Here is a 19,537-nt window from a genome sequence, read left to right as displayed (position 1 = left end):
CCCTCCTTCCTCCATCTGCACTTCCTCCTCCTCCCTCCTCCGCAGATAAATTCCAGGCCCCTCCCTTCGCCCGTCCCCAGGATCTGACGTGAGCTCGACACCTTTCTCAGCTTCTCCCTCCCGCAGCCCCAGTGCCCAAGCTTCGCTCTCCGGTTCCGCAACCCCGTCCCCTCCTCGACAAGCCCGCTAGAGCGCAGCAGGGACCCTCCCAATCCTCAACCCCACCCTAGGCCCTCCGGAAGCTGCCTTCCTTCTCCTCACTCGTCCATCCTGGTATCCAGTCAGCCCGATGGACCCAGGCGCCCAAACAAGAGGGTAACCTTCGGCCCTCTCGGCTCCACCCCCTGTAGCCGGGAGCCGCGCCCCCCTCTACCACAAATCCAGGAGCAGAGGACAGAGATTGAGCAAAGGGGGTGGACTCCAGACAACCCCAGCCCAATTCTGTTCCTCCATCCCAAGGGGCAGAAAAATTGTCTTCCTTTGCTGACCCCTAGCAAGAAAACAAAATTAAAGGGAAAGATAAAAGAACACGAAGGAAAAGTGACAGCTAAATTATTCAGGAGAGGCACAGAGGAGAGAAATTGGGGTGAGTCGTCATGGGGACTCCCAAGGCCCAGCACCCGCCGCCTCCCCAGCTGCTGTTCCTAATTCTGCTGAGCTGTCCCTGGATCCAGGGTAAGGACACGAGGGTGTGGGGATGGGCCCCAAGAAGGGCCTTAGTGGGTTCTCCACGTTCTTTCTCCTAGTATGCTAGGCCTTTCCAGCTTGTGGGGGGGAGGGGCATAGTTGAGTAGGAAGGGGCAAGACAGGACTTTGTGGCTTATATCTGGAGCCACTCAACTCCCAATATTGAGGAGATGGGGAAATGAATGAGAGGAGCTTTGAGCTGTGTCTTAGGGGTTAAATCCAGGAAGGAAGGCTGGGGAAGTTGGAGGGGGGGTAATGTCTATGGAGGCGGCAGAAGCATGCAAGGTACCTGGGTGGGAGATGGAAGAGATGCCAGGCGTTGCACACACAAATGTTCTTAGACTTATGGACAAAGACAGATGAATAGAGACTGAGCTAGAGACCAGATATTCATACTCCCACCCTGACCGCCAGCCAGCCAGACTCAAGGGAAGAAAGCAGAGACTGCAGAGAGAGAGAGAGAGAGAGAGAGGAAAGGCAGCTACACTGCAGAGACAGAAAACCTGAGAGAAAGCTGGGCACTGCGGAAGCAAGGGCTAGAAGACACTGCCAGACCCTCCACAGAGCCTCAGGGTTGGGGGAGCTTACCACTGAGGAGAAAAGAAAGGCAGTCCCAAAGCCCCCCACTCCACCCTGCTGGTGCTGTCCAGGGTTTGTAGGAACTAAGGTGCTCAGTGGAGGCCCACAGAGCATGGGGCGGGAGTGGTGGTGGTGGTGGTGGTGGTGTGTGGGAGTGTGAAGGGCAACTGGGAGCCTCTCCTCCAATCTTGGCTCTCAGCCCAGTCAGGGACCCTCTGAGCCCCTGCAGACCCAGCTGATGAGGAGGGTAGTGCTCTGGGAAAGACATCTCTGGAGAAGGAAGGGATGTGGGGGAGAGAAGAGGCTCATGCCACTTCACCTTCTAGGTCTGCCCCTGAAGGAGGAGGAAGCACTGGCAGAGCCTGGAAGTGAGACCCCCACAGTGGCCTCTGAGGCTCTGGCTGAGCTGCTCCATGGGGCCCTGCTAAGGAAGGGCCCAGAGATGGGCTACTTGCCGGGTAAGGTCCCAAAAGTGACAGTAGTGGCAGAGTGGTGGAGGGAGAGGCATTGGCTCAGGGAGATAGAGAGTGAGGCCAGGGGAGAGGAACAAGCTGAAGGAGTAAGATCCCATCCCCCAAAAGCCAGTGAAATTCACAGGGGGACGTTGAAGAAGGAGTCAAAACTGAACATAAAAGGCCCAGAGAAATAAGGACAGGATGGTTAAGGAACAGTCAGACAGAGAGAAGACACACAGAGAGAAAGATTGATGGGAATGCAGAGAAATGGTGAGAGACAGAGAGTAAAGATCAGAGAACAATGAGAGTAGTAAACAGAAAAATAAAGAGTTCCAGGAAGAGTCAGCCAGAGGGAAAGAAAGGGATAGCCAGGAGAGAGAGCCAGATCTGAGTGGGGGGCAAGAAGAGGCTCCAGGGGAGAGTCAGAGATGGGGGAGACACAAAGGGGGCTCCAACTGTGAAAGCTTGGGAGGGGGTGGGGAAGGGAGAGATGGCGGGGGCTGTGCCTTGTGGGGAGACCTTTGGGGTTCAGTGGGGGAACCCTCAGTTTCCCTCTAACCTACTCCCCAAGCCCACTCACCAGTTTGCTGCTCCTGTGCCCTGGCTTCCCTTGTGCTGTCCCAGGATCTGATCCAGACCCCACACTAGCCACCCCTCCAGCCGGCCAGACTCTTGCAGCGCCCTCCATGTCAAGAGCCACTGAGCCAGCGACAGGGCCTCTGACAACAGCCGTAACCCCTAAGGGGGTCAGAGGAGCAGGCCCCACCGCACCAGAGCTACTGACCCCGCCCCCTGGAACTACGGCCCCGCCCCTTCCCGGCCCCGCCTCCCCAGTCTCGCCTCTTGTTCCCGAGGGAGGAGAGGAGGAGACCACGACCACCATCATCACCACGACAACTGTCACCACTACAGTCACCAGCCCAGGTGAGGCAATGGAAAGGGGATGGGGGAAATATCCAGGAGCACAGATGTGGGAGAGGAGGATGCGGGGATGGATGAAGAAGAGGTTGCCTGAAAAATGTGGAAGAAGGAGCTCCCGGTTCAGATGGGAGAAAAGCTTCCACTTAATAATAACAAAGACCAGCATTTATATACCCTTGCTGAGTGGCAGGTGCCGCTTCATCTACAGCACAATTAGGGAAGAGAGTTCTCAGTAAAGGGGTGTTGGATAAAGATGGTGAGGGGTGCCGGGGAGAAGACAGATGAAGACCTCTAGAGTCGTCTGGTTGGGAGGGCAAGAGCACAGGGCCTCTCTCAACCCCAGCCACTTATATCTCTTTAGTTCTGTGTAATAACAACATCTCCGAGGGTGAAGGGTACGTGGAATCTCCAGATTTGGGGAGCACCGGCAGCCGCACCTTGGGGCTCCTGGACTGCACTTACAGCATCCATGTCTATCCTGGCTATGGCATTGAGATCCAGGTAATACGACCTAAGCATATGGCTGTGAAAGTTCCCAGCCCTTTCCTCCGGACCCATTGGGTGTCCACGGGTTTGGCTCAGAAGCCAGAGAACCTGTTTTCTAACGTAGATGGGCCTGCTTTCCAACTTGAATGATCTCAAGAACTCTTCTAGAGTTCATGGCCATATGGAGGACATCCCTGTGGTTTGGAGGCTGCTACAGACAGGATAAAGGAAGACTGAGGGGTGAGGGGGTACAGAGTCATGTCGCTCCCTCCTCTCACTAAGTTGCCCTGGTCTGTCTCTGTCTGGCTTCTCTAGGTGCAGACACTCAACCTATCTCAGGAAGAGGAGCTCCTTGTGCTGGCTGGTGGGGGTTCCCCAGGCCTGGCCCCCCGACTCCTAGCCAACTCCTCCATGCTGGGAGAGGGACAGGTCCTTCGGAGCCCAACCAACAGGCTGCTCCTGCACTTCCAGAGCCCACGGGTCCCCAGGGGTGGTGGCTTCAGGATCCACTATCAGGGTGAGGAGTATGAGGTGTTGGTGGAAGGGAAGGGGCCATGTTGGGCACAGGGGACATCTCCTGGGGCTGGCAAAGCACAGATTACTGAGGGAGACTGGAGGAAAAGATTACTGAGGGTCCTGGGAGCAGGACCCTCAAGAGATCATGCACACTTATCTTTCTCACAGACCTGAGCCTGGGTGTGCACATATGTAAGAGGCAATTCATCCATTCACCTCAACAAAAGTTTATTGAGTGCCTACTTCATACTAGGCTCTGGTTAGTATGTTAGCCTTTGGTTGAAGAATGAATGAGCTGGATAGAAATATGACTTTCAGAAACTCAGAATCTGGGTAGAGAGACAGGCAAGGACTCAAGATGATTCAGTGAGATAAGGACTATTATGGAAGAAACTCGGACCAGGGCAGCAATTACCCAGAGTTCTAAATTTCTTCTTGGAGTAGGTGATGACTAAGCTGAGGCCTAAAGGATGAGTTAGTAACCCAGGGAAAGGGTGTGGGAAGAAGAACGAGAAGGAGGCAGCTGTCTAGATGGATGGAAAAGCACATTCCAAGACCCAGAGAGGAGAAAAAATGAGACCCCCCCCCAAAGATGAAGTAATTCAACATAGAAATTAGAATTGGGGTTGGTGGAGTGGCTCAAGTGGTAGCGTGCATGCCTAACAAGTGTGAGGCCCTGAGTTCAAACCCCAGTACCACAAAAAAACCCCAAAAAAGTTAGAATTGTCTTAGCTGTGTGACCTGGGACAATTTGCTTAACCTTTCTGTGCTTTTATAGTCCCATCTGAAAAATAAGGATCTTAATACTCTATGGCCTATTAGGAAGACTAAATGAGTTCATACATGTTGAGTGCTTAAAACAATGTCTGATACATAGTGAGCTCAAAATGTCAGTCATTGCTATTGTCATCAGTGGGGGAGAAACTAAACTAAAGGGGACAGGTGGGGAGACCTCACCAGCTTCAGTAGTTCAAACTGTTTAATCTGCAAGCAAAAGGGACACATTTGAAAGCAGAGACATGACAGTCCTAGACTTGTGACTTAGAAAGATCCTCCAGACTTCTGGGGACAGGGAAAGCATCAGGCATGACTGCATTCATGAGTATCCACCTACACACTGTGTATCTATGCTAACCTGTGTGCTCAGGAACCTTCCCACAGTACAAACGCATGTTCTACTACACATATGTATACCCGAGGTGAGGGGCTTGGCCGGTGTCCCCATTGTAGACACTGCTGTCTTCTCCAAGGAAACAGACAGGGGACTGTGGGCTAGACCAGTGCCCCTTCATGTCACTTCATGGCTTTGCTTGGCTTCATGTGCCCTGCCCCCTTTGTGAGCTTAGCTGACCCCAGTTACCTTAGCTGATCCAGGACACAGCATGCATCCGTTCCTCACATCCTCTCCAGCTACTCCTGAGTCTCTGCTTGGGACTTGCCCAGCAGTACACTGTGAAGGTCAAAGCACCCACCATTGACCCTGTTGGTGGAGAGACCAGGGAGTTGGGGGCAGGCACTTGGTGGTAGAGACCTCGTTGTTGGGGACAAGAGTGCACCTTGCAGGCCTAGGCTGATGGCTGGACTTTAGATATTGCAAAAATGGCTTCCCACAGGTTCCTTTAGGTTGCCACTTCTCTAGGGCATTGAAAAATAGGACTCCAGGCTAAGTGGAACACTGGGGGAAGCGGGGCTATTGCATAAATTGGCCTTCGTGACCTGCCTTGTCTTCCCTGCTCTGCAGCTCCTGCAGGCACCTTTGGGACAGAGGCCCTGTTTAATCCTTTCCCATCCTGCTTTAACTACTGCTAATGGCCCAGAGTGGCCTCATTAGCTCCTCAAACAGCCCAAGGCTCCATCACCCCTCACCCAGCTGCAGCAAACTTGCCTGTATGCAAGGTCTTTTCTCCAGGCCCTGCTTCACTGCTTTCCCCAGCAACTCTTGGAGTGGCCATTGTCCACTCCATCTTCAAAGGAAGAAAGACTTGAAGGCTGTGTGGATTTCTTGGCCACCTATACATGCATTTGGAGTCAGAAACCAGACCCCCTAAGTCCCCAACGCCCAGCCATGCATTAACCAAGGCTGAGGGGCAAGTGATTAATAAGTTCTGAGAACCTTCTATGTGCTGGTGCATTGCCTGTTTCTTATATTTAATGTTCAGGCCAAGTCTCACGGGTAAGAATTTTTGCCATTGAGTGAGAGCCTCTACTCCCAGTGGTGAAGTCACCACTCAGTAATAACAGATAGGGGGAATGTGATGACAAAATCACAACAATGAGCTTGTATAAGGCAAGAGAACAGCCAGCTGTTGGAGGCAGGATGGGTCAGGAGGGCGTCTTGGAAGAGGTGGTACTGAAGTTACTCTTTGAAAGATGAGAAAGAGCCCAGAAAGAGCCTTGTAGATAGGGGTGGGAATATAAGCCAAAATATGGAGTTAGGGACTAGAGGTGTGGTTCAAGCAGAAGAATGCCTACTCTGCAAGTGCTGAAGCCCTGAGTTCAAACCCCAGTCCCACAAAAAAAAAACAAAAAAGTATTATATGCCAGGTACCAGTGGTTCATTCCTGTAATCCTAGCTACTTGGGAGACTGAGAACAAGAGGATCAAGGTTTGAGGCCAGCCCAAGCAAATAGTTCACAAGATCCCATCCCAAAATAACCAGAGCAATATAGACTGGAGGTGTGGCTCAAACAGTAGAGCACCTGCTTTGCAAGTGTAAAGACCTGAATTCAAACCCTAGTCCCACCAAAATGTATAATGGAGGTGGACCAGGGATGATGGTGCACATTTGTCTTCCCAGCATCCAGAAGGCTGAGGCAGGGGGATCAAGAGCTTGAGGTCAGCTTGGGCTACACAGCAAGACACTACCAAAATAAATAAATAAATAAATAAATAAAGGTGGAACAATAAGAAGTTACAAAATCATTGTGTAGGATGTACAGGTTTCAGGTGCAGAACACTACTAACATGTGGGTGGGACCCGGCTGTGGAAGGGGCTTGAATGTCAAGCTAAAGCATTCAGAACTTGATTCTGTAGGAATGCTGAGCCAAATACATATACTAACACTTATTGAAACCACTGTGGACTAGAAGGTTATTTTTATATCTATCTCAGTAGACTGGGGATTCCTGGGTCTTTTTTGTCTCTGTGTTCCACAGTTCAGCCAAGAAAATGCTTGTTGAATTTTCAAATACAGAGTGAGTGTATCTCTTATCAAACTCTGAAGTCTAGAGAGTCAGGAAAGGCAAAGTCCAGGCAAGCTGGTATTTCCAAGCTTTCTGCTAAACAGAGCCCACTCCTACAAGACATGGCTTTGGAAGCCATGCATGGTGGTTCATGCCTATAACCCCAGCCCTTGGGAGGCTGAGGCAGGAGGATTAAGAGTTCCAGGCTAGCTTGGGCTATATAGCAAGACCCTGTGTCAAAAAAAAGAATTTCAGGAGTCTTTCAAAAAGAATGCAAGCAATAAAAAGAATGCAAGCAATACAATTATATAGAACACATAAGGGAAAATGACACCAAAGAATGTTATTAGCATTAGAAAAATTAGAACATGAATAGACAGGCTGTTGTTGGAAGGCACAAACCTTAATCTGGTTCTGAGCTGCCTGGTAGCCAGTGCAAAAAGGGAAGTTACACAGTTCTCACAGTTTCTCAAAGAAGGCAAAACTTCCCCTAGCACTTCATGTTTACTGAATATGAAGGTCTTCAATGACAAAATAGTCAAAGTTCCGAAAGAAGTTTCATGTGGCTCGTCTGGCTGACAGCTGAAGGTATATACCACAGTGCACTCTGAGGAAGGAAGTCTATGAGAGAAAATACTACAAGGCATTTAGTAACTTGGAACATTAGTTTCCACATCTGGAAAATGGATCACACAGCCTCTGCTTACCTCAAAAGTACTATGTAAACTCATTTGGGAAGCTGAAGAAGCTCTGCAAATACTACTGTTAGAGCTGGATGGAGTTCAGGGTGGTGAATTGACTTGCCTGAGGTCACACAGCCAATGAGTACCAGAGTCCAGAATAACTTCTTTGAGCCTCAGATACCTCATCTATAAAGTGGGGACCAAAGTGCATAAATTCTAAAGACTAGGAGGAGTTAAGGGGTATTGAGATTGCCTCTTTATGAGACAGTGAGCCTGTGTAAGGAGCTCATATTCTTCAGTGTGGACTCCAATATAGAGCCTGTTCATACTCCTGGGGGTCTGGAAGGAGAGGGTGGGAGTGCTGGGGAATAGATATGAGAGGGTGGCATGAGACCATGAGTCCTCCTTCTCCCCACTCTGCCTGGTCCAGCCTACCTCCTGAGCTGTGGCTTCCCTCCCCGGCCAACCCATGGGGATGTGAGTGTGACAGATCTGCACCCTGGTGGCACTGCCACATTCCACTGTGATTCGGGTTACCAGCTACAGGGAGAGGACACTCTTATCTGCCTCAATGGCACCCGGCCAGCCTGGAATGGGGAACCCCCAAGCTGCGTGGGTGAGTTGCCCTGCCACAATGGGTGGGGGCTTCTGTCCTGGGGTGGGGGGAGCCTTGTCTTGGGGGGTCTCATCTTTGGGGAAAACCAATCCTGAAGGGGTTTCTGTGCTACCATCTCTGTCCTGAGGTCTCCCTCTGGAACTTTTTACCTCCAGGTCTCTATCCTTGGGGAGTTTCTATCCTTCAGTGGCCTCATCTTGGGGTCCCACCTGCCTGTTTCCATCCCAGGAGTCACATGCTGAATTCAATTGTTTGGAAAAAGGATGGTTTTCTTAGGGTCCATTCATTCTGGGAACTCGCATTTGAAAATTTCCCATCCAAGGGGTTCAATTTTGGGGGTCCCTATAGCTACCATCTACATCAGGGGAGCCTTCATTTTAGCAGATCCTCCATCCTGGGGGTGTCCATCTTGGGGATTTTCTATTTCAGGGCTGGCTCCCCTCCTGGGTGGTGGCCTGGTGAAGGTATTAGCCCCTGGGTGAGTCCATGGGGCAGAGGCCATGGTGAGGCCAGGTCTGGTCAGAGGTGTAAGTACAAGAGCTCTGAGGATGGGCCTGTGAAGGACTGACACCCCGTGAGAAGGTTGAGTTTCCTCAGGATGGCTTTAACCTGTGCTTGTTTGCCTACAGCGTCTTGTGGTGGCATCATCCACAATGCTACACTGGGCCGCATCGTGTCCCCTGAGCCTGGGGGAGCTGCTGGACCCAATCTTACCTGCCGCTGGGTCATAGAAGCTGCTGAGGGACGTCGACTGCATTTGCACTTTGAGAGGGTCTCGCTGGATGAGGACAATGACCGGTAAGGATCTGGGGCTAGGGTCAGGGATGCCCACCTCGGGGAAGTGGGGAAGCTTTGGTGGTCAGACAGCTCTGGAATGGATCCTCGTTGGGATATGTGTCAAACAGAGTTTGGTCCTAATTCCTTCTTATGGAATATAGCTGTGCAACCTTGGATGAATCATTTAACCTCTCTTTGCCTCACTTCTCTGATCTGCAAAATGGAAAGAGTAGAACCTCTATAAATGCATAATTAATAAACCCATTAAGATATGTAAAGTACTAGAATTGTGCCTAGGACATGACAAGTCCAATACAGTGTTTGCTTTTGTCATCATCCTTATCATTCTTTATCTAATAACCTGATATCCCAGGTCTGCCACTACTTGCTATGTGATCTCAGGAAGGCTACCTAATCTTCCTGTGCCTCAGTACCCTCATCTATAAAAGGCAGGGTAGTAACAGTGACTGACTCAAGAGTCCATGTGAAAAGTGAACAAGATAAAATGTGTAAGCTTGGGAGAGTGAGTCCCACATTGGTAATGTCTGATCATACTAGCCATAAAAATAAGCCACGAGAGCAGGCAAGAGGTGAGGAGCTTCTGAGGGGAATTGCATTCTTAGCCACCCCTCTGTCTGTCCTAGGCTTATGGTGCGTTCAGGGGGCAGTCCCCTGTCCCCTGTGATCTATGACTCCGACATGGATGACGTCCCAGAGCGTGGTCTCATCAGCGATGCCCAATCCCTCTACGTGGAGCTGTTGTCAGAGACACCTGCCAATCCCCTGCTGCTCAGCCTCCGATTTGAAGGTAACAGTTCCACTTCCCCACTGGTGGGTCGCACCCCCTGCACCTTCCCATCTTTCTGACACCAGGCAGTCACAAGCACACGCTCCCCTGCTGTTCCATCTCTATGGTGGAGCTCTGAAATCTGACTTGCCTCTCCACCATAAAACTACAAGAATCCCTTCACAGAGACCCCTTCCTTGATGTAGGCTTTTCCAATTAAACTTCATGTGTGGTTGGATCCAGGTACACAGCCGGGAACCAGACATCTCAGTCTCTCTGTTCTTGCCTGTGCACAGGCTTCATTCTCAGGCAGGCTTTCTCTATGTGTAGACTTACAGACCACCAATTTAGTAACTCCATCCCAGAAGGGAAAAGCTTGGATCTTTCCTGAGAGTTTAGGTGACAACAATGCCAGAAAAGTCTGTCATTGACCTGGTTAAGGTCTGTGCCTTTGCCTGAGCCAATCACTGGAGCTACAGCTGTGCTGTTATGATTGGCAGATCTGCATTACGTGACCATCCCTAGTTGTTCTAACTGAGCCTCCTGGACTGGAAGTAGGGAAGGCATATTTCCAAAAATGAAAATAGGAATGCCATTACCAGAAGAAGGAATGCATGCTGAACAGGTAGAGAGAAAGAGAATGGTGATTCTGGGAAAAGAGGTATTAAAGCTTGGCCCTAAAACATGGAGGGTAATTGGGTAATTTAAAACAGGAAAGCTGAGAAAGAGTAGTTCAGATAAAAGGGACAGTGTGAACAAACATGAGGAGGGAGAGAAGTACCTAGAATGTTTGAGAAATAGGATTGCAGTGTGGCTAGAGCAGAGGATCTGTATAAGCCGTAGCAAGAGCCAGGCAGTAATTAATTCTAGCTACTTAGGACGCTGAAATCAGGAGGTGGTTTGTGGCCAGCCTTAGCAAATAGACCCCATCTCCAAAATAACCAGAGCAAAATGGTCTACAAGTGTGGCTCAAGCGGTACTGTGCCTACTTTGCAAAGCCCTGAGTTTCAAAAACCCAGTCCCACCAAAACAAACAAAACAGTAGCAAGACAGAGACAAAAAAGGGAAGTGTTCAGAGATAGAAGGGGCTAGTTTGGGGCATGAATCATAGGAGAAATGGAATCGGCAATGGGCCCTGATGGATGGATCGGACTTGAACACGATTCCTTATCAGGTATCATGTGAAATAAAACAGTGCAGAAGTACAATGCATGATAGGTTCCAAGAGTGTTAGAGTCCAAAGAACCCTGACTTTTCAAGGTGAAAATCCCCAGTTGTGAGGCCAGCTTCCACAGATAAGGGCTGCTGCTGCTCTGTGAACTCCAGATTCCTTATCTGTATCACAGGTCTAGAAATTTTACCTTACAGGTAGTTTTACAGCTAAGATGTGATCAAGTGGACAGAAAATGCTCTACAAATGTTCATTTTTTGCTGACTGAGTCCTAAGTAAAAACAGAGCAGCTTTTGCACTAGCTGCAATTTTGAATTCTAGCAACAGCATGGATGATCAGGATCCAACTGTTATTTTTGAGAAGAGAACACACCTACGCAAGCCGGTTCTCCAAAGGCATCCCTCCCTACCCCCACCCCCTTGCAGTATCCAGAGCCAAGTGTCTGTGGCCAGGAATCAAACCATCTGAGTTGGAGACCTGGTTTTGCCCTTGCCTGCTGGGTGACCTTGGGCCAGAGGCTTTTTGTCTGTTGACCTCTTCTGTAGAATGGGAACTTGGATTGTACTAGCCTAGGTGTTTTCCTCTAGAAACCAGGGAGCAGAAATGTCAGAGTGAGGAGTGCTGGGGTTTTTGACAAACTAGAGAGTAAAGAACATTCAGGTTTATTTTTTTTAAACTGAGGGCCTGGCTCTTGCCAGGCAAGCACTCTATCACTTGAGCTACACCTCCAGTCTTTTTTTTGTTGTTGTTTTATACTTCAAATATGATCTCTCACTAACTTTGCTAGGAATGGCTTCAAACCTCGATCCTGTTGTCTCTGCCTCCTGGGTAGCTGGGATAATAGATGTGAACCACCGTGGCCAGCCCAAGGGCATTCAGGGTTTTTATTTATTTAGTTAGTTAGTTATTGTGGTTTTTTTGGTGGGATTGGGGTTTGAACTCAGGACTTTGCGCTTGTAAAACAGATGCTTGAAAAGCAGGTGCTCTACCACTTGAGCCACACCTCCATTTTGTTCTGATTATTTTTGGAGATTGGGGGGGGGGTCTCTCGAAATATTTGCCTGGACTGGCTTTGAACCAAGATCCTCCAGATCTCAGCCTCCCAAGTAGTTAAAATTACTAGTGTGAGACACCAGGGCCATCTGGCATTCGGATTTTTTTGTTTGTTTGTTTTGTTTTGGTGGGGACTAGTATTTGATTTCAGGGGACTTCATGCTTGCAAAGCAGGTGCTCTACCACTTGAGCCATACCTCCAGTCCATTTTGCTCTGGTTATTTTGGAGATGTGGAGATGGGTTCTCACGAATTATTTTTCCCCAGCTGGCTTCAAATCAAGATCCTCCCAATCTCAGCCTCCAAAATAGCTAGGATTACAAGTGCAAGCCACTGTCCCAAGCTGGCATTCAGGTTTTAAAAGCCCAGTGCACAAGGTATGGTGGCACACATCTGTAATCCCAGCACTTAGCAGACTGAGGCAGGAGGCTCTCAAGTTAGAGGCCAGAATGCCTCTAGAGTGAGACCCTGTCTCAAAACCAAAAGTAAAATAAGAAGACCACCAAGTGGCCAAGTCCCCAGTTTGAGGTCCCTCAAGCCTGTTCTAATGCTTAATTGTTGTGACTGTCTCCTCCCTAGCCTTTGAGGAGGATCGCTGCTTTGCCCCTTTCCTGGCACATGGCAATGTCACCACCACGGACCCAGAGTACCGTCCAGGAGCACTGGCCACCTTCTCATGCCTCCCAGGATATGCTCTGGAGCCCCCAGTCCCCCCCAATGCCATTGAGTGTGTGGATCCCACCGAACCCCACTGGAATGATACAGAGCCAGCCTGTAAGGGTGAGTCCTAGCCTACACATTGTCCTTTAACTTGGGATCCCTGGAAGGCCACTCAGGAAAGAGACCTGCACATTCAAACCTAATAAACCCAAAGCTTAGGTAAATCTCTATTCATTAAGAGGCTGTTTTCTTAGCTGAATAATTGGTGGGCTTGTTACCAAATTCAGATGTCACAAACCCAAATGTCTTCAAGAGCTAGAAGTGGACTTGGGCGAAGTCATGGATTGGGTGGGTAAACAGGAGAGTGGACGGGGTTAATTCTGAGCAGGGCTGGGCACTGGACACAACAAAACCTAGATGTGACAACAGACAGGTGAGTTATCAATACCAGAAAAATGAAAGGTGGCTTTTACACACCTCTGGAAGTGGTGAGGATGATCGGCAATGTAGACTACACAGCCATGAGGACTTGAACCTGACACCTCTTCTGTCCTAGCTTTGTGTGGAGGGGAACTGTCTGAGCCAGCTGGTGTAGTCCTTTCTCCTGACTGGCCCCAGAGCTACAGCCCCAGCCAGGACTGCGTGTGGATTCTACATGTCCAGGAAGAGAGGCGCATCTTGCTCCAAGTTGAGATGTATGTTTGGGTCCTGAAGAGTGTGTAATGGATGTGGGTCCAGAAGTGCATGAAAATGCAGTAGGCTGCATTCTGAGTCTGGCTAACTCCTGTGTGTCCATGCAGAATTTGGTGGAAGTATGGTCTTATGAAAGCAGCCACTAAGGGTTGAGGATAGGGGTGTAGAGACCTAGGTCCCATCATTTGTTAATCAGGCAAGCATGCAGCCTTCCCAAAGGGCATTGTAAACAAGAGACTTGGCCTGGTGTCTGAGGCTGCTGCTGGTGCACAGGACTCAATTTTGTGTGATCTCCAGCACCCAAGCAGGGTTTGGGTGCAGGGAGAATCCAGTGAGCTGATTTGGTATGAGGTTGTCAAGTGCCTAGACAGATCCAGAAGCGGGCGTGGACTAAAAGTCTTGAGGGGTCTAGCCTTGTGCGGGATGGCAAAGAGTGTGGTCTGTAATTGGTTAAAGGTGGATTGGGGGATCCTTAGGTGATGGGGGAGGGACTGGAGAGTGGGTAGAGCTAGTAATGAACAAGGCTGGGGATTAGGGAGCAGGAGATGGGAGGAGCCATCAAACAAGTACGGGAGGGACTAGAAGAAAAAATCCAAGACTGTTCAAAACGGAGATGGGGCCAGACCTGAGGGAGGGACTGAGAAGTAGGTGGGATACTAATGACCAGATTTGGAGATTGGGCAGAACCGGATGGGAGGGACCATCTGTAGCCCCGCCTTATTATCTGGTCCCACCCTCTGCAGCTTGAATGTGCGAGAAGGGGACATGCTGACATTATTCGACGGGGACGGTCCCAGTGCCCGAGTCCTGGCTCAGCTGCGAGGACCTCAACCGCGCCGCCGCCTCCTCTCCTCTGGGCCTGATCTCACGCTGCAGTTCCAGGCCCCGCCTGGGCCCCCAAATCCGGGTCTGGGCCAGGGCTTCGTATTGCACTTCAAAGGTACCACGGGATAGGGTCCCGAGATGGGCAGAGGTCCCGCAGACCAGGGATCCCGGGAGGGGGCACCAGCGCAAAGACTCCAGGGCTGCCAGGGCACTCTGAGGCAAAAGGTAGCTTCCAAACTCGCCCTCTGTCTCCTGCAGAAGTCCCAAGGAATGACACGTGTCCTGAGCTGCCACCTCCAGAATGGGGCTGGAGAACAGCGTCCCACGGGGACCTGATCCGAGGCACGGTGCTCACTTACCAGTGCGAGCCTGGATACGAGCTGCTGGGCTCCGACATCCTCACCTGCCAGTGGGACCTCTCCTGGAGCGCGGCGCCACCCGCCTGCCAAAAGAGTGAGCCAAGCCCCGGCCTCTCCCCCGCCCCTAACCAGTTGGGTTTCACTCCGCGGCTTGGGTCCCTCCCTAGCACATGGGGGCCACGCCTCCGACCTGTCCTGTCCCAGCCCCTGTCAAGCAGTAGGTTCCCTCTCTTCGCTTTGCGTCCTGCGTCCTGCGTTTAGGCTCCTCCCCTTATGCACTTTGGGTTCCACTCTTCCGTTCAATACCCCGAAACTGTCCGGTCGAGGTCTCCCTCTCACTTGCGTCTCTGGGCTGCACGGCTCTCTTCCAGCCTCTTCCTCTCCTGATCCCGCCTCCGCTGGGTCTGAGCCCCGCCCCTTCCAAGTTTTGCTAGGTTCCCACGAGGCTCCGCCCCATTGACGCAGTTCTGTTCTAAGCCCGCCCAAACTCTCAGTCCCCAACTCTTGACAGGGTTGGAAGTCACTTTGCTAGAACCAAGGCTTGCCAAAGTACTTGGTTTATTTTCATGCAGTCATTGACGCCCCGGGCTAAGTTGGGGTTATGGGAACGGGGCTCTGGCCTCTCTCTACCCTGATGGCGCTCACAACCTGGGCGGGGGACAGGTACCTGAACAGACATTACAGAGTGGTAACTTCTCTGAGCCTTTGGCTCTGTCATGGGCGAAGTGGGAATGGGGGATTTTGAGGAGCAAATGGAGCTTTTCACACAGCGCCTGTGCCAGTCAGTAAACAGTGGGTAAGGCTTTGCTGCTCATAAATATGAAACAGCGTTGTGGAAAGAGTGGTGGCTTCACTTTCTCGGGGATAGTGCGGATTTCAGAGGAGGTGACATTTACAAGGGCTTGGGAGGGTTTATCTTTTAGAAGAACAGAAAAGAGGTAGCATCTTGTCACTTTCTCCAAATTTTCAGAAGCCTGTCACAAGGATGTGGGTTGTATAGGTCGTCTGCAAGGCCCTTGGGAACGGTGGGACCAATGGGGAGAAGTTTCAGGAAGCCGGATTTGGGCTGGACACAGGAAGACTGTAGTTGATACAGCCTCCCTTCCCGGAAGAATTCACAGAATGCTCACCTTCCTGGGCTGAGAGCTCGGCTGGTCCAGCTGAGGGCTGGAAGGAACCTATCCAAAGCAACACGCAGATTGCAGCTGAGCTGAGACCCAGTGCTCTGTGGCTGTGATCCTGGGCAGATTTCAGCTGTGCCACTTTTGACTGAGTGCTGAGCCCTGAGCCCCAAGGGAGAAGGCAGTGACATTGACCTCTCTGTATAATCAGGGTTAAATATTATGTTTGTCAAACATCTAGCAGGATGTCTAGCACAGGTTTATATACAATCTGTGGCTGTGATTTGATTTTCTGCAATAGGCTTGGAAACTCAAATGCCTGCAAGGGCTGGGGAGGCAGCATGTGTGGGTGGGGCATGCTGGGAACACGGGGGCAGGAGAGCTGGCCACTCTTAAAAGAGCCGTTGCTCTCCCATAGACCTACCATGCAGGGCTGGCACTGCTAGGATTTAGCTGGTTTGCTCTGGTATGGTGATTAAATATTTTGAATTTTATCCAGAATGGGGGCCTGGGTTTGCCCCACTCACCCTGTTTTCCAAAAGCAGTGTGAAATAAAAACACACTGAATTTTAAGTTTTCCCCCTTTGTGCCCTTCTGGGGAATTGGAGGGGGGTGGAAGAGGTTTTTGAGGAGATAGTCCAAAGCTCAGGCCTGTCCCAGCACTAAGTTCTTAGGAGATTTTTTCAAGGTCCCCACTCCCCTTGACGTTGCTCTTCTGCCATCAGTCATGACGTGTGCTGACCCTGGTGAGATCACTAATGGCCACCGTACTGCCTCCGATGCCGGCTTTCCCGTTGGCTCCCACGTCCAGTACCGCTGTCTGCCAGGGTACAGCCTGGAGGGTGCGGCCGTGCTCACCTGCTATAGCCGGGACACGGGCACACCCAAGTGGAGTGACCGGGTCCCCAAATGCGCCTGTGAGTCTGGGGAACACCACAGGAAGGGGGGCTGGGTAGCCTTGGGGAGAGCCTGTGTGATGGCGCTGCTCAGTAGCACATCAGGCATGTGTGGCCGCCACGCTCCCTGCAGTGAAGTATGAGCCGTGCCTGAACCCTGGCGTTCCGGAGAATGGCTACCAGACGTTGTACAAGCATCACTACCAGGCGGGCGAGTCTCTACGCTTCTTCTGCTATGAGGGCTTTGAGCTTATCGGCGAGGTCACCATCACCTGTGTGCCCGGCCACCCCTCACAGTGGACCAGCCAGCCCCCACTCTGCAAAGGTGCCCAGGAGGATGGGGAAGGAGGGGCACATCGGTGTGAGGGAGTGACAAGGCTGGGAAAGTGGGATAGAAAATTCAAGATCAGTGGGCTACCTTGCTGAGCTCCCTGTCCTGTGGCTCGCCTCCTCGCAGGAATGACTGTAAATCCTGGGGAGTTTTGAGGTCCCAGAATTATCCTAAGGGATGTACTAGAAGGGGCCTTGGTTTGGAAGCCCCTTACTCTCTCTGGATAGGCCAAGTTTCCCTGTCTCTGGCAAATTCTAAAGACCTGGTTGGTTCAGACTGTTCAGGTACCTGACCCTTAGTTGTCTAGAGAAGGAGGAAGAAGGGCCTGCCCCGTAAGTCCTCACAAGTCCTTGCTGTCTGCCGAGGGAAGGCTAAGTTTAGGTTGAGCAGAGGGCAGAGAGAACCAGGCTGTCCAGCCCAGCCCCACCAGGCTCTGGCCTCTCCCCAGCCTCCTTCCCTCCCTGGCTCAGACCCCGTCCCCCTCCCCCTCCTCTCCCTGCAGTGGCCTATGAGGAGCTCCTGGACAACCGAAAACTGGAAGGTCAGTGAGGCCACAGGTGGAGACCCAGGCCTGGCCAGGTTGGGAGGGCAAGGCAGAGGCTGGGGCAGGAGGCCTGACCCCGGAGGGGCAAGGCCCAGGGCAGGAGGCTGGGAGAGCCCAGGACTGGGCCAGCCTGGGCTTATTGGCCTCTTCTCCTCCCCAGTGACCCAGACCACAGACCCATCACGGCAGTTGGAGGGTGGGAACCTCGCCTTGGCCATCCTGCTGCCCCTAGGCTTGGTCATTGTCCTCGGCAGTGGTGTTTATATATACTACACCAAGTAAGTACCCTACTCAGGGAACTGTCCACAAGGACAGATGCCATGTCTCCTGGCTTACCTGCTGAGAAGACCCTGTCCCCTCCCTTTCCCAGGCTACAGGGCAAATCCCTCTTTGGCTTCTCGGGCTCCCACTCTTACAGCCCCATCACGGTGGAGTCGGACTTCAGCAATCCACTATATGAAGCTGGGGTGAGCCCCTCCCTGACCCCTACAATGCTACATCTCTCAGCAACCCCAGGCCTCCAAAAACCTTCTCAAAAGGTCTTTATAATCTCATTTTGGTAATTTCAAATTCAGCTGCCTACAAAGGCCATGGCAATGAGCAAAGCAAGCTGTGTGGAGGACTGTGGCTAAGTGAAGAACTTGTGCCCCATCTAAAGGACACAGCTCCAAATCATAGTGGACACTTAGGCCCAATCTCTGGATTTTCCAGTTGTTCATGCCAGTCCAGAAATTCTGATATTTATATCATTTTAAGGTTCTATAAGACAAACCAAACATATCCATTAGCCAGATTCAGGCCCATTCAGGTTACTCTGTGACCCCAAACCTCAGAGATTGATATTACATTGAATATAAAAGTCTTCCCTTCTTCCTCCCATTTTGCTGCCTCCTTCACCTTCATCTCACTCCAACAACTGATCTAATCTCTCTGTCTTCAGGATACACGGGAATATGAAGTTTCCATATGAAACCCAAGACTAAGGCTGCAGGACCCAGGACACCCCTTCCCTTCTCACTAGGGGAAGTGGGGAGTACAGGACCTTGTGTCTAGCTCCTGGATCTCCTCCCCCCTGCTATGTAAATAGTCTTCCTGTCCCATAAGGGGGCTTTGATGGCCCTGGAGACCCTTCAGTAAATAAACCAGCATCCTGCCACCCAAAGCTGCCTCTTCTCAGTTGCCAAACGAGGGGCCTGTCCCCTACCCTATTGGCTTTTGGACCCTGGAAGGGGAATTCAGCCCCTTTGCAACTCTTGGGATCTCTCCAGCCCAGGGTCTTCCTCAACGACTGCCCCCCCCTCCCCCGCAACAGCTCTACTGTTCCCTGGGCTGTGAAGGGCCCTCCCCTCCCAGATGCCTGACTGATGGGCCTCTTAGGATGGAGGAAGACCATGAGGAGAGAGCCCAGCCAGGGCCCCACCCCATTCCCCACCGTCTCCCCAACCCACAATCTCCCCACCTTTGCTTCTGGATTTTTGTTTTTGAGCAATAAACAGAAAATCATCACTTGTAACTGGGCTAGTGGGTGTGGGAAGGTGGGGTTGAGTATTGAAGTGACTGATGGGGACCCCTCTGGAGGACCTGGAGAAGGAGAACTCTTTGAAGATGGAACTCCAAAACAGAGCACACAGCCAATGTCACAGTGCTGGCCCAGGGTCAATAAGTCAATAAACCTGGCTTTAGCTCAGCCTCTACAGAGAACTGGCTGGGACAATTTATCTCCCCTCCAGGTCTTGACATTGCCAGCCTCTCCCAGCTAGAAGAGCTGACAGCAGCAACCCCTGCCCTCCCCCAATTGCTTGGTGAGAGATAGCTTTTCATTTGTTTCATGACCAATTTCCTTAAAATTCAACCTCTTTTTGAGAATATTTATATCTATTCAAGTATCTTTTTGGCATTTTATTCTCTCTCTCTCTCTCTCTCTCTCACATTCTGAGACAGGGTCTTCCTGTGTTGTCCATGCTGGCCTTGAACTGTCAGCCCTCCTGCCTCAGCCTCCCAAGTGCTGGGATTACAGGTGTGCACAACCACACCTGGCTTTTTGATCGTTTAAGCATGCCTGCTCTAATGTGTCTAGGAAGAATGAGCTTAAGGGTGCACTTTTTCTTCTTATAAGGCTCACACTACTTTTGAACATCATAAGCAATTTACAGCTTTTACTTATTTCAATGCCGGAGATTGAATCCAGTATCTC

General features: G+C 51.1%; 1 protein-coding gene across 6 annotated transcripts; it reads left to right on the top strand.

Annotated features, from left to right (window-relative positions):
- The first annotated feature begins 22 nt into the window (after positions 1 to 22).
- Sez6l2 (seizure related 6 homolog like 2) lies at positions 23 to 18,913 on the top strand. 6 transcript variants are annotated; one of them, XM_074060164.1, is made up of 18 exons: positions 27 to 675; positions 1,593 to 1,724; positions 2,346 to 2,645; positions 3,004 to 3,143; positions 3,444 to 3,645; positions 7,941 to 8,126; positions 8,756 to 8,924; positions 9,548 to 9,711; positions 12,494 to 12,694; positions 13,131 to 13,269; positions 14,011 to 14,207; positions 14,351 to 14,545; positions 16,298 to 16,489; positions 16,602 to 16,793; positions 17,302 to 17,340; positions 17,504 to 17,621; positions 17,691 to 17,810; positions 18,284 to 18,912. In XM_074060164.1, the coding sequence occupies exons 1-18, from the start codon at positions 597 to 599 to the stop codon at positions 18,324 to 18,326; spliced, it is 2,808 nt and encodes a 935-aa protein (XP_073916265.1). In that variant the 5' UTR covers positions 27 to 596; the 3' UTR covers positions 18,327 to 18,912. The 6 variants fall into 6 exon arrangements, with proteins under 6 accessions (XP_073916268.1, XP_073916266.1, XP_073916265.1 ...); XM_020157906.2 differs by having other exon boundaries at positions 36 to 675; positions 17,714 to 17,810; positions 18,284 to 18,911; XM_074060167.1 differs by lacking the exon at positions 1,593 to 1,724 and having other exon boundaries at positions 23 to 675; positions 18,284 to 18,913.
- The last annotated feature ends 624 nt before the right edge of the window (positions 18,914 to 19,537 follow it).

The sequence above is a fragment of the Castor canadensis genome, chromosome 17 (assembly GCF_047511655.1).
Source record: "Castor canadensis chromosome 17, mCasCan1.hap1v2, whole genome shotgun sequence".
In the NCBI taxonomy this organism is placed as follows: Eukaryota; Metazoa; Chordata; class Mammalia; order Rodentia; family Castoridae; genus Castor; species Castor canadensis.
This window is presented reverse-complemented; position numbering and strand designations above follow the sequence as displayed.